Genomic DNA, 13456 nt, shown 5'->3' on the forward strand with positions numbered 1-13456 from the left:
TCTGAAAAACGGAAGGTTCTGATCTGTCTGGCGCGTGAGATACACGCGCTTCACAGTGCGCGTGGGCAACGCATGGGCACGTGTAATACACGCGCGTACAGTACTGTGCTCGTGGGGAGAGTGAGGCGCGTGTGGCACACGCGCCGAACCTCTCTAGGGCGCGTGGGGGCGCGTGGGCGCGTGTCCTTCACGCGTCTTCAACCTCTGGCGCGCGTGGGGGCGCGTGGGAGCGTGTGGTACACGCGTCTTCAACCTCCGGAGCGCGTGGGGCGCGTGAGTTGCAGCAGATGCACGCGCCGGTCTTCTAGGGGCGCGTGTGGCCTCGTCCGACCTTCGTTTTCGATTCCGTTTGTGGCAACGGATTCGTCTCGACGCGAGGAACACCGTGGAGGTGTCAAAAATTGATTTTGAACAACTTAAATTTTCAGACAGCTCGAACCAGTGCTCTGATACCAGTTGTTGGGAGCTGTTCTGACACAGAGACGATTCTAAATAAAGGAGGGACAAAATTTAACGTGGTTCGGCAATTGCCTACGTCCACAGCTACTGTAATTTCACTATAAAATGATTTTTATAGAAAACTCTCTCTCACCCACTCTCTACACTTCTCTGCTTTCTCTCTTCCACGCTTTGCACTCAATTGCACTCTCTGATACTTAAGCTCTCCTATTTATAGGAGAGCAGATCAGTACTATGCAGCAAATTGCTGCATGATTTTTGGGAGGTGGGGAGGTGCTTAACAAAAGCACCGAACGGTGCCTTCGGTGCCTAATATGCCAAAATAGTAAACGGTGAGCCATGCACCGTTTACTTCTTTGTCTCCATCTGCAACATGAATAATCATTTAATTGGCTAAAATACTAACAAAGACTAGATACTCAAATTGTAAGTTATTTATAACACATAACAAAGACTAATCAAACCTCTTGGAATTAGTCATTCGAAAATCAATATTATAAGAATTCAGTACAGTACTTCTAAGATAAAATCTTGGATGATGCTATAAATCCTAAAAGGCCAAATCACGACCACCTCGTAGCTAGAAATAATTTTTTAAGCCACAAATGTCGGATGTAATGTAAGTACGAAAATACAACCTTGGTGCGTGGTCATGATAGACTTTTATATATAATTTCAATTGTAATGGAAGAAATGTAATGGTAGCTATAAGAAATGAAATTTTATTTCTGTAGGTAGCTATAATTAAGAAAGTAATTGGAAAAAATGTAATGGTAATTGGATATTATATATATATATATATTAGAACAAAACATTTTTCAATGCCAACTAACTACAACATTAAGTTAGATGATGTGGAGAGATGAGATGTCCAGTGCAGGTTAGTAAGAAGTGTTTGTTCCATGATTAATTGTGGCACAAAAATTCATGATTGGGAAAAGAACTTGGAGCAGTAAGGATCATGATTTGGTTTAAGATACGAGACCTCCATAACGGAATGAGTGCTTGGATGGTACCGTTACTTGAATAATATTGAAAGGAGGAGGCCGATCATTATCGGGAACAGCAGCTAGCAGCCGTCCAAGAGCAGAATTATAATTGGCAAAGATGCTATAAAGTCTATTTGATATTGAGTAATACTACACATCATCTTACACCACACACTTTATATATTTTAATATTATTTTTTATTTTTATTATTTATTATTTTATTTTATTCTTGTTAAACTAATTAAGTTATTCTATTTATCGATTATATACTACATATTTGTTATAAAAAATAAAAAATAAATTAAAATAAATGTAATGTGTGAAATGTGAGGATGTTAAATAGAATTTTTCTTTAATATTTATGTCTAAATGGGCCCTATTTAATTGGTGTTGGATCCAAGAAACTATTTAAAGTCCAAAAATATTATTTGGACAAGTTCGGCTCATGTTGTTGGGATTTAAGATCTACCCGTTTAGATTGTTTAGTGATTGAGCGAAATAGGCACAAGACCCAAAATCCATAGGAAATTATGAGCCAAGACCCAGTTGCAAATGGAAAACCTAGACCCGAACCACCCCCGCACGTAGGACATCATCTCCAACCTAGGGTTACCCCCTACCGCTCCATTTTTCCCACTACCATGCACCACCAGACAAGGTCAAGGAAGCCCCCTAGCTAGCTCTAGTTTCATGTTCACTCCCACATGCACTGCCTAACCAGGTGGGGACATCAAGCTCTGTCATATACATCTCCTCTGCCGAGCCCCTCTCACAACCAGCAGCACTGTTACCAACCTCCACCCACCTCCCACCGTGAGGGTTGCACCAATGTATAAGTCGCTTGAGACCACCAACTAACCACTACACCAGCGAAGCCAAATGCCACCGATGCATCAACATGCCTCTATGTCTCCTAGAAATCACACCAAAACCGTAAGCCCTACACTGAGATATACCCAACCAGCTCCACCCACAGCCATGGCCAGCCCCTCCTTTTTCTCAATGAAACTCTTTCTCTCTCTCCCTCGGCCAGCCTCTCTCTCTCTCTCTCTCTCTATATCTCTCGGTTTCTCCCTCGTATTGCGCTAGCTCATCCATACATGGCATTATTGCTCATCCATAGGTAGATAGATAGCTCATCCATCGATCCATACATGGCATTATTGCTCTATTACGGTTATAGAAGAATCCACAAGATCCTCCTCAGATCATGCTATCAATAATGCTGTATCTCTTATCAAAACCCAATCCCATGAATCTAGGCAATCCCTTGATTATAGACAATAGCTATAGATGGATATGTTGACTTTGTCTGTAAATTAACTTGCTGTAATATTGCTCAGAATATTCTATAAATGAAATACAAGCACCACCAGTAAACAAGCGGTGGTTTTTCAAACCTTGTCATGGTATCAATAGTCCTGTAGGATTCACCTCCCTCGATCCAAATGGCCTCCGAAATCCCGTCCCTACTCTGTGTTTCAACCCCACAGTCCACCTCCAGACCATCAAGTTATTCTTCAAACTATCTCCTCTGGCGTAGTCAAGTGCTGCCATTGCTGCAATGTCAACATCTCCTTGGCTTTGTTGATGGCTCCATCTAACCTCCCTCTGCCACTCTCGGTTCTGGTGACTCTGCCACTGTAAATTCAAAATTTGCTGAATGGCAGCAGACCGATCAACCAGTACTCAGTCTCGAATTCCTTCCACTTATAATTTCCTGCGGTACTGTCGGTGTCCTATGGTAAGTGCAGTACAACTACTGGCCGCATGCACCATGCATTAATCATTTTTATTTTTATTACTATTATTATTATTCCTATTTGGATTTCTAGCGCCATTTCATTAATTCGTCCGTTTGATTTCCGACACACATGTACTAATAATTTTTACTGGTATTGCATATATATATGCAGCTGGGCATAGATAGGATGCTTATGGATTGCAAAACCTCTTCTTCAATTGTCTTCCCTGAAGTTGAAGCTTTTTATATATATTATCCTGATCTTTTAATGGAGCCAATATTCGGTTATAATATCTATATATGTTTGTATTTATTAATGCACAATAAGGCCAGTAATATTAATGTCGTTGAAGCTTAATTTGTATTTTGATCTTGGTGATGATCTGTCCTCATGTACGTGTAGCCAGCAGCTTGTTGAGCTACTACAAGCAGGGTTTAATTTGCTGTGTTCAGCCTAAGGTTTGGGCTCTGCCAGATATGTATAAAACATGGGATGGTTGCCGGATGCCCCATTATATATTGTCATGATATCCTGTTAATGTGCTAGCCATTGCTAAATTATCGATCGTTATGCTCTTAGGGAGTGCTTTTCTGGCCTGTTTTTCGTGCGTTTTTTGACTTTGTTAATGTAATATAATGTCGCTTGGAGTGATTGGCCACCCGCGAGGTCTGTTCTTTTTCCCTAATCTCTAGATAATTCGTACGTGTACTAGACTAGCTACTAGTACTATATCTTTCACGTACATATATATATATGGTTAATTACTAAGATAACGTTACCTGTATGCTAAGAAAAACTTGAATTATCAATATTATTGATATTAATTAATTAGTACTTGTGATGACTTCCTAGGCATGAATATTTTATCGATGAATTAAGATAAATAATTTTGCCATTAACCAGAAGCAAAAGTTGACTGAGATCAGCGAGCTAGCACATGCATGTGTGGCTGGAAATTATAATGCCAAGTCGTGTGCGTGGCTTGCACATGATCATATGCATGGGATAAAAGTTGAGAGTAGTGCTACATGTATTTACAGTTTTAATATACTTTTATTTACAATAATCATTTTGTTAATTTTCTGACATGTGAATAAGCTAGCAAATTTTTTGTAAATTTTTTTTAAGTCCATTTAACATTTATTTTGGTAAAGATCTATTATATTCTTTGGAAAATGTTAACATTTAACATTTAACATCTTGTTAGTATTCTAGAATAATATTCAATGAGTCTCATACAATGAGTTGTATGGACATCATGCGTGTACGAAAGTTTTTCCTAGAAAATGAAAATAATCTTTTTGAGGTGGATTAATTAATAAACAAGCAATATTCAACTAAAAAATTTTAAAACTCGTAGCTGGTTCGTTATTTTCAGTACGTAATATCTCACATCATGCTGCATGCACCATGAGCCGGCTCATAGGGACGGCCTTATTGTTTACAATACAAGCTTCTATTCTTGTATAATACACACAACGTCTAGATCATAAGGTCATATCCTCGATCTTCCTTATTGTTGAGAATACAAACACACGGTACCATATCTGATTTCAGGGCTTCATGTTGCTGATTATTGTTGGTATATATATAATACAAGCCGACTTGATGATCACTAATTAGCACAAGTATCCCATGTCTTGAAAGCTGCAAAGACAATAATTTATAAGAAGTGTACATGAGGTTGGTAGATGGAACAAAATAACAATAATAATAATTTTCAGGAAAAAGGAAAGCATGCATGACATGTTGTAATGCATACAACCAAATTAGATTAATTGCCAAGAGCTAATTAATGGCTTATAAATGACAGAAAACACAGTTCTTTAAATGAAAAACTTAAATTGGAACGCCACCCCTTTATATAATAAATAAACCAAAATTTGCATTAAATAACAAAAATAAACAACTTTAATTATAATATTTGACATTGCAGCTAGCTAGTTAATTGCTTTTTCTTTCTTTCTTTCTTTCTTTCTTTAAGGATTGTTCGAGACGACTCAATTAAAGATATTTCAGCCTTAATTACATTTAACGAATATATATATATATATATATATAAGTCGTTCGGATAGGTCACTGTATATTCTCGATCGTACGAGTATCGCAAAAGAAAATTTATAGACGTCACCATCATGAGTTGGAACTTGGAAAGGTATATAAAAATATTGTAAAATTCATATATATAATATGCTAACCTGTTTGTGAAAGAGACCAATTATCATCGGCGCCCACGTGCCATGCAGTGTAACCGAGCAGTCCCTTTTCCTTGCGTGAATATGTAACCTTCGAGATTATGCTTTCCAAATCATCGTACCCAAGCCACGTAGTACCAGCATAGCAATAGTTTGTGAGGTACGTCTCATCGAACACTGTTGTGGCGTTTTGGTAGCCTATGAATTTCTTGACTGCGACAAAAGGAACGGATCCATCGACGGATTTACCCAGTACGACGGCCAGTCCATGTGCTGGTGCAAATAAACCATGTTGCGATGGATTATTCAGAATCCAGGCCCAGCCGAAAAAGGGAAGCCCTACGACCAATTTTTTGGCATGCACACCTACCGTAATCCATGTATCGATGCTTGCTTCCACGCAAAGTGATACGTTTCTCTTGTTTTTCAAAGGTGCAGGGGGTGCAGTCTCGTTGGGTGACGATGCGGGGGTATAGAAGTTATAGGCCAATACGTGGATCCAGTCCAAGTTGTTTGAAATAGCCCTACAAGGATAGCGCGCCGAGCAGATATCCGGCGAGTGAAATACCTCTGCGGTTAGAAGCAACCGAGCCTTGGTGGTCTTCAGGGCCTCAATTTCCACGGCAGCTCGCCATTCCTTGAGGAGCGACTCAAGATTGGTCATTTCCACGGCCGTGGATGGGTACTGCCAACTGAGGCAAAGACCATGGAAGTTGTTTGCCCTGGCTAGAGTTATGGAGGAACCTATGAATATTTTACGGTTTTCTTGCATGCTAGCCATTGAAGCTAAGGTCGAAGATACGCCAGGGGCCCCACCACCGATGGACAAAAGGGTTTTAACATCAGGGTTTTCTATTTGCACAGTTCGGGTGAAGGTTTCAAACTGGTGCTTGTATAGGGTGGGAAAGGTAACTTGGTAAGTGGGGTCGACATCCGCAAAGGCGGCAAAAAGATGGGTGTAAAGGGAGGATTTTATGTCGGACACCGGGAATGCACTGTGGCAATGCCAGTATCCGGCTTTCACGACGCCAGTTGAAGCCATATTTGAAGAGATCGAAGACTGGGGGCAGTGCGGTACGTTCTACTCTTTGCAGTAGTTGCCAGAGATATATATATATATATGTGAGATTTAATTTGGTACGCAGCTTTGAGAAGATAGAGCACGCCTATATATAGCTAGCCATTTGATCGAAGCCATAAAGATACTATCATCAATTAATATATTCGACTCATGTTGTCCCAAACAGCGACACTGCCACTTGAATGGCCTAATCCGAGACAGCTGGGCTAGGCTTTTAGATCATGGCGAATCTATGATCTGTGCATGGCTAGCTAGCGTGCGTACGTCATGCTTCCACTTCTGCATGCATGATGTATATTACAAAAGAGATGTGGACTCTGGTGTGAACAAACTGCATCGTCAATCAAGGAATATTGAATATTTCTTTTTAGTACGTACACTTAGCTTTAGTGCAGAGCATATATCACCATCAGCTATATATCAACTTTGGAGCTGCTTCCCCGTATTAATCCTTCTTTTTTAAGCTATACGTACTTGAATATCTATTATCCTCGGCCTTTTGAAACTAGTTGATATGCCACTACTTTTCAATTCTAATGTGCATCCAGAAGCCATCTGAGATTTATAATTAACCTAAGCCCTATACATATATCAAGCATCAATCATAGACATTTCTACGTCGGAATCGTTTAGGATCGACTATTATTTGTATCTTTATATCTCAAAGTGGATTGAGGAACCAATCTCTCAATTTCAGACCCTATCGCCAACGAATAAGTTCTTCTTCTTGGCTGTTTGTGGGATATTGGACCAAGGCTATATATTGGCTAGCTTTTAAAAGGAAGATATATAAACTATATAAATATATATATATATATAGGGTCATGCGGCGAAATGTTTTTGTTTCAACAGAAACTCATTCGCTTTTCTAAAGATTAGAAGCAGGGACAACAGATCCTACTTTTATGCACATACTTTATTCGTGTTGGCCCTAAAATCATTAACGTTGGAATACAAATCTCAAGGCCAACAGCATTTTAGATTTTCCTGATATACACTTACAGACCTAAATTTTTCTAGGCTTTTCAAAACCAAGTTAATACATTAGATAGCATCTAAAACCCCACTTCACGAAATAACTTGCATTTTCCAGGATATTGGATGGAAATAGCTTCCTTCACCCGACCATTAATGAACATACTAAACCAACATCTCAGCAGTAGACAAAAAACGACGCATAGAAAAAATTAAGGAAATATAAATGGTGAAAGTGATTCCTGCTTTTACACTCAAACTTCTATGACAACCTCATAGACAAACAAAAAGCTCCAATTTTTGTAAAGCAAGGTGCGCGGCTGAAGGGGGAGAGAGAGACAAAAATGAGTTGCAGTGATACCTGTGGTGGCGGAAGGTATACCCTGTAGCAGTAGGTTCCACAATGTCTACGTCCGATACAACGGTTGGAAATCGGAGGGGCAAACCACTCCGACACTAATCACACACACACAGAGCGGGATGGGGAGGAAACGATGACCGTAGCTTCCGCGGAAGGGAAATGTAGTGGTGGAGAATCTAGGGTTCAGGACCTCTTCGACGATCGACGGTAGATTTCCAACCTTGTGTATATCGTTGGTTAGCTGGGCACCGAAGGTGGAGGAAATCGGCAAGAACTTCGAAGTGGACAAGGGTAGCTGGTAACAGAGTTGTTTCGGGGGGAAAAATAAATTGTCCTCTAATTTTTGGCGCCCTGAGGCAATAGCAACGGTATCACGCCGTTGTAACAAGTGTTTTAGAAAAGCAAGGCGTATTTTCGCCGCTATAAAATAAGTTTCCGCTGCAAAAAATAAAGCCTAGCGGCCCACTTCATTAAATCAGTTCTTGCAGCGAAATCTTTGCAACATTACATATTTTGCTACAAAAAACTATCTATTGCAGCGATTTTTATTGCAACAAAATAAAAAACGCTGCAAAAAGGGAGATTTCTTGTAGTGGCATATCCCTAAAGGGAAGGCTGAGATAAAGGGCATAAATGTTCAATTGATATTAAAGGATCTCGTAGAATCCAGAGACAGTCAATTTGAATCTCATACTAAATGGCAAGATGATGTCACACAGATTATGGAGGATGTTGATGAAAGAAGGGAGAATTTTACAGAGAAGATGAAACAAAATGTTGTGCCTTCCACGATGTTAAAAAAACCAAATATTGGACTTGAAGACCAATATGGGCCTATGGCTCATACGAAATTTTATTTTATATAAATCCACTTTGTAGGAGTTATATAAATGAGTATTAATTGGTCCTCACTCACAAGTAATTTATAATTAGAGTTCAATTATACTTTATCAGAACTAACCACTTCAATGCAGATCAACAGCTCTAAGCCCAACAATAGGTAAACATCTATGGCTCCTATTTATGGGAAATATCCAATTAAGAGTGAAGACTATATTTAAAAACGAGATAATTAGCTGAATTGTTCTTGAACTCTCTTTATTAATTTCAAGTAAAGATCAGCTTATTAACTTAAGTACTATCAAAGTCTCCCCAAACTTTCGAGACCCCACGCGCAAATTCTGGTGACAAGTTTATGATTTTGAAAGAGAGGCTCTTCACCATGCATAGTCCCACCGTTTAGTTGAAAAAACAAAACTTCATCAATACTTTTCACACAAAATTGTTTTTGAAGTTTCAATAATACGACATGTGATAATATGGGATTGAGTTTGGGTTCATGATCTGTGTAGATCATCGATCAAGAGACCACCATGATGACATTCTAGTTTAGAACCTGCAGACCCGTTTGGAACCTATTTAGAGCATCTTGCGCTTTAGGTATGTTTCATTTAATTGCTAATTTACAAGCTAGTGTTTCATTCTAGTTTGTCTCGATTATATTTTAATTTCCAACCAATACTTCGGCCGACAGTACTATTAAGGTTGTGACTTTAAGTATGGGCTCAATTAATATTGGGTCTGGCCGCGCTATAAGAAAACTGCTTATTTGAAACCAGTTAATTCCAGTGAAATGACTATTTTAAGCTAAATTTGATTGCAAATAGTATTTTGGTTGCAATAAATTGATCACAAAAATCTGATTTTCTTATAGCATGGGTTGAAAATCCTATTTGAATGATTTTAAGGATGGCATTCGGGACACCAACGACGCCGTCTTTTGCTACCGGACTCGGCTCCTCTCTCTTCGCCACACCATTCTCTTTTCATCCTCAACAACAACAACAGCTACAGACTCCGTTGTTTCAGAAGCCAGCTTCTATGGGTTTCGGCTTCCAAACGACACCATTCGCTAAGCCGCAGCCCTCTACTTTCCCCAATGCGCAATTGACTACCCTGATGGCTCTCGTGGCCCCCCTTCCCTTTTCTCTCTCCGATCGTGATGTTCAAGTAGGACTTTTTATTTTCTTTTTGAAAGCCCTAACCCTGGCCCTTTTTTTCTTTCGCAATTTACAGTTGTTGACTCCCCCCCCCCCCACGTATTTTTAGGCAATTGTTGATGCCTACAAGGATGAACTTGGAAACCCTAAATATGCTTTGGTCTGTTCATCTTTTGAGTTTTCTTTGTTTAGATTTTCAAATGCATTAGTTCCCGCTCGTGATAGAAAAAGTCTGCTTGTTTCTTGTGAAAATAAGGAAAATCTTAAAGAGAAGCATGATTTTGGAAAACTTGATGGTGATCTTTTTTGGTTATACTTGTCGAGTGAAATATGTTGATTTCAGTTAATTTCCATGCCATTTCTGAGCAAAGGAATAGAGAAATAGATTTTAGTTGCAAAGGGAGAAGATGAAATCATGAAGCTGGTCTGCTTCTTTCTATTCTCTTCATACGATTTCGTTTCCCTCTTTCTTCTATTTTTTTTTTAAAATAATTTAACCTGTCATGTCAGCAGTGGTGCACAACTTGCCTGTACGGAGAAGAACTCTTAAAATATGTGTGTGTGTGTATGTGTGTAACACCGGAGATGAAAACAATAACTATTTTGATTGCTAGTTAATCAATAAAAATTAGAGATGGTGATTGAGAAAAGATGTAAAACATAGAAAACCCTAAGAGTAAGATTTTTTTATAAAATTTGAAAACTCATTCTAAAACCCAAGAGCCGAACTCAAAAAAGGTAAAATCTTAATTATTACATAAAAATAAATTATATAATAAAATAAGAATCTTACAACGAAATCTGGCCCAAATTGAAACAAAATCATCTTTAAAAATGAAAGATAAAACATTTTCTTAAAAAGAAAATTAACTTTGATGATTCGAAGGAAAAAATGGTTGATTTAAAGGTCGAGTTCGGGACCACTAAGCATAGTGTGATGACCATGACATGCCCGCCAAGAAAAGCTTTCCAAGTTAGGGTTATATGAGCGATTTTGATACTCATAACCAAAGTTATAGGCAAAATAATGACACCAATATGCATGGCTCTTCTTCTCTTGATCAGATGGTGTTTACTTTCTCCTTACACTTGGGTCATGGATATATGATCTATTACTTTCGCTAGCTGAGTCTTTTTAGCGCCACAACATATGTATGGCATTAACAACCAAAATACTTGGGGCGAGCAGAAGTCGCTGCAGTTATTTACGTATTTTGCAGTGACTTTTGCTCGCAACACAAAGTCCTGTTTGTTGTATGCTTTATATCAAGTTCATATTTATTGCTTACAGTTTTGATATTATTGTTGAAACTAATACTATCTTACGTTGTAAATTGGCTCTTGAAATCCTCTTTTTCCCCCAACCCCCCAAAAAGATTGTGTATATATATATATATATATATATGGTTTAGGGAAAAATCATTCATGCACGTATGCCATTCAACATCATGTATTTAGAAGACCATTACATATAAAAAGCAAACATATTTAATATTATTAGCCATGCATACCAATGATAATACAAGCTTCTAACACACATAACACACCATATCTCACAACATGAGCCATAAGGTTGGCCTTATTCTTGAGAATATATAAAAGCGTCTATATATATTACGAACACACCATATATGATGTGTTCCACGCCTTATTCCACGCCTTGTACGTTGTTGATTATTATTGGTACTCAAGCCACCTTGATCACTGCTTAGAATTAGCACATTTATCCCATGTATCGAAAGCTGTGAAGACAAAAATAAAAGTACAAGTTAGAAGTGAGAACCAAAAAGACATTAATTTTCAGTAACATCACAAACTAATTGATAATTAATCAAGAAACTTTGAAAAGATATATATACCTTTCTGAGAAAGAGACCAATTATTGTCGGCGCCCACGTGCCATGCAAAGTAACCGAGCAGTTGTTGTTCCTTACGTGCATGATATTTAACCTTATTGGTTACACTTTCCAAATCATCGTAACCAATCCAAGTAACACCAGCATAGCAATAGTTTGTGGAGTAGGTGTCATTGTACTCTGTTGTGGCCTTTTGGTCGGTTATGAATACCTTCACTTGGGCAAAAGAAATGGATCCATCTACAGAAAGAGCTGGTCCCGCAGCTGGTGCAAATAAATCATGCTTCAATGGATTTGTCAGAGTCCATGCCCAGCCAACAAACGGAAGGCATAGGGCTATTTTTTTAGCTTTCAAACCTGCATCAATCCAGATTTTTATGCTTGCTTCAACGCAAAGTGATCCGTTTTGCTTGTTTTTCAATGCAGCAGGGGGTGCAGTCTCCGTGGGTGACGAACCGGGGCTATAGAAGTTAAAGGCCAATACGTTGATCCAGTCCAACGTGTTTGCAATAGTCGTGCAGGGATAACTCGCCGAGCCTATTGCTGACGAGTAAAATACCTCTGCGGTTAGAAGCAACGGACATTTTCTGGTTTTATTGGCCTCGTCGTCCACCGCTGCTCGCCATTCCTTGAGGAGGGACTCGAGGTTAGTCATTTCCGAGGTCGTGGAGGGGTACAGCCAGCTGAGGCAAAGACCATGGAAGTTGTTTTCCCTGGCTAGAGTTATGGAGGAATCTATGAATATTTTACGGTTTTCTTTCTTGCTAGCCATTGAAGCTAAGGCCGAAGCTACACCAGAGGCTCCACCACCGATGGATAAAAGGGTTTTAACTCCAGAGTTTTTTATTTGCACAGTTTGGGTGAAGCTTTCGAACTGGAGCTTGTATAGGGTAGGAAAGGTAACTTGGTAGTTACTAGAGTTGACATCCGCAAAGGCAGCAAAAAGATGGGTGAAAAGGGAGGATTTTATGTCGGACACCAGGAATGTGCTTCCGCAATTCCAGTATCCGGCTTTCACAACGCCAGTTGAAGCCATATTTGAAGAGATCGAAGACTGAGACAGAGTAGTGTACGTAGTACTCGATCTTTGGTTGCTAGAGCTATATGTGGGATTTGGTGCGCAGATTTGAGAAGGCAGAGCACGCCTATATATAGCCATTTCATGACCATAAAGATATGATCGATCATCGATTAATATCGATTCATGTTGTCCCAAACAGCGACACTGCCACTTAATTCATTGTCCGAATCCAAGACAGCTGGGCTAGGCTTTTAATTAGATCATGGAGAATCTATCTGTGGATGGCTGGCTAGCTTAGGTTACACTTCCACTTGTGCACGCATGCATGCATGACGTCCATTCCAAATGAGATGCGGACAATTGTGCGAACATGCATCGTCAATCGAAGGAATGAATGCTTTTCTGCAGTCACACCTTTAATTTAGTGCTGCTAGGCTAGCTAACTGCATGTATCCAGAAGCCATCTGTAGGGATATACAATTCTCCGTCGGAATCGTTGAGGACTAACATTATTGGTATTTGATAGCTCGAAGTGGCCCTAAGGAATCGATATCTCATTTTCAGGGCCCATTGATTGCCTGGGAATGGAATAAGTGCTTTCCCTTGGCTGCTTGTGGGATAAATAAAAGAGAACTGCTCATGGATAAAAAGATTACATAAAAATAAATTTATGAATTGACGTCACTTCATATGATCTGTGTTGGGAATGGACCGAACAAACAAAGGCTAAGTTGAAGTAAATAATAGCGGAAGCAACAAAATAAACAACAATC

General features: G+C 39.2%; 2 protein-coding genes across 2 annotated transcripts; both read right to left on the reverse strand.

Moving 5' to 3' along the window:
* Nucleotides 1-4539: 4539 nt before the first annotated feature.
* Nucleotides 4540-6553, reverse strand: LOC122297139 (class V chitinase-like). The gene is made up of 2 exons (XM_043107043.1): nt 5393-6553; nt 4540-4841 (listed from the first exon to the last, which is right to left on the reverse strand). Exons 1-2 carry the CDS (start codon nt 6429-6431, stop codon nt 4810-4812), a joined length of 1071 nt encoding a protein of 356 aa, XP_042962977.1. The 5' UTR covers nt 6432-6553; the 3' UTR covers nt 4540-4809.
* Nucleotides 6554-11276: 4723 nt separating this feature from the next.
* On the reverse strand, nt 11277-12836 carry LOC122297084 (class V chitinase-like). Its single transcript, XM_043106981.1, has 2 exons — nt 11666-12836; nt 11277-11548 (listed from the first exon to the last, which is right to left on the reverse strand). The coding sequence occupies exons 1-2, from the start codon at nt 12819-12821 to the stop codon at nt 11508-11510; spliced, it is 1197 nt and encodes a 398-aa protein (XP_042962915.1). The 5' UTR covers nt 12822-12836; the 3' UTR covers nt 11277-11507.
* Nucleotides 12837-13456: the final 620 nt, after the last annotated feature.

This window comes from Carya illinoinensis, chromosome 15 (genome assembly GCF_018687715.1).
Source record: "Carya illinoinensis cultivar Pawnee chromosome 15, C.illinoinensisPawnee_v1, whole genome shotgun sequence".
NCBI classification, from domain to species: domain Eukaryota; kingdom Viridiplantae; phylum Streptophyta; class Magnoliopsida; order Fagales; family Juglandaceae; genus Carya; species Carya illinoinensis.

Excerpts from the sequence above, each read along its gene's own strand:
- LOC122297084 (XM_043106981.1), bottom strand. The coding sequence starts at position 12,821 with ATGGCTATATATAGGCGTGCTCTGCCTTCTCAAATCTGCGCACCAAAT. Across the intron at positions 11,549-11,665 it reads TTGGTCTCTTTCTCAGAAAG|CTTTCGATACATGGGATAAA; the intron begins GTATATATATCT and ends TTGTCTTCACAG.
- LOC122297139 (XM_043107043.1), bottom strand. The coding sequence starts at position 6,431 with ATGGCTTCAACTGGCGTCGTGAAAGCCGGATACTGGCATTGCCACAGT. Across the intron at positions 4,842-5,392 it reads TTGGTCTCTTTCACAAACAG|CTTTCAAGACATGGGATACT; the intron begins GTTAGCATATTA and ends TTGTCTTTGCAG.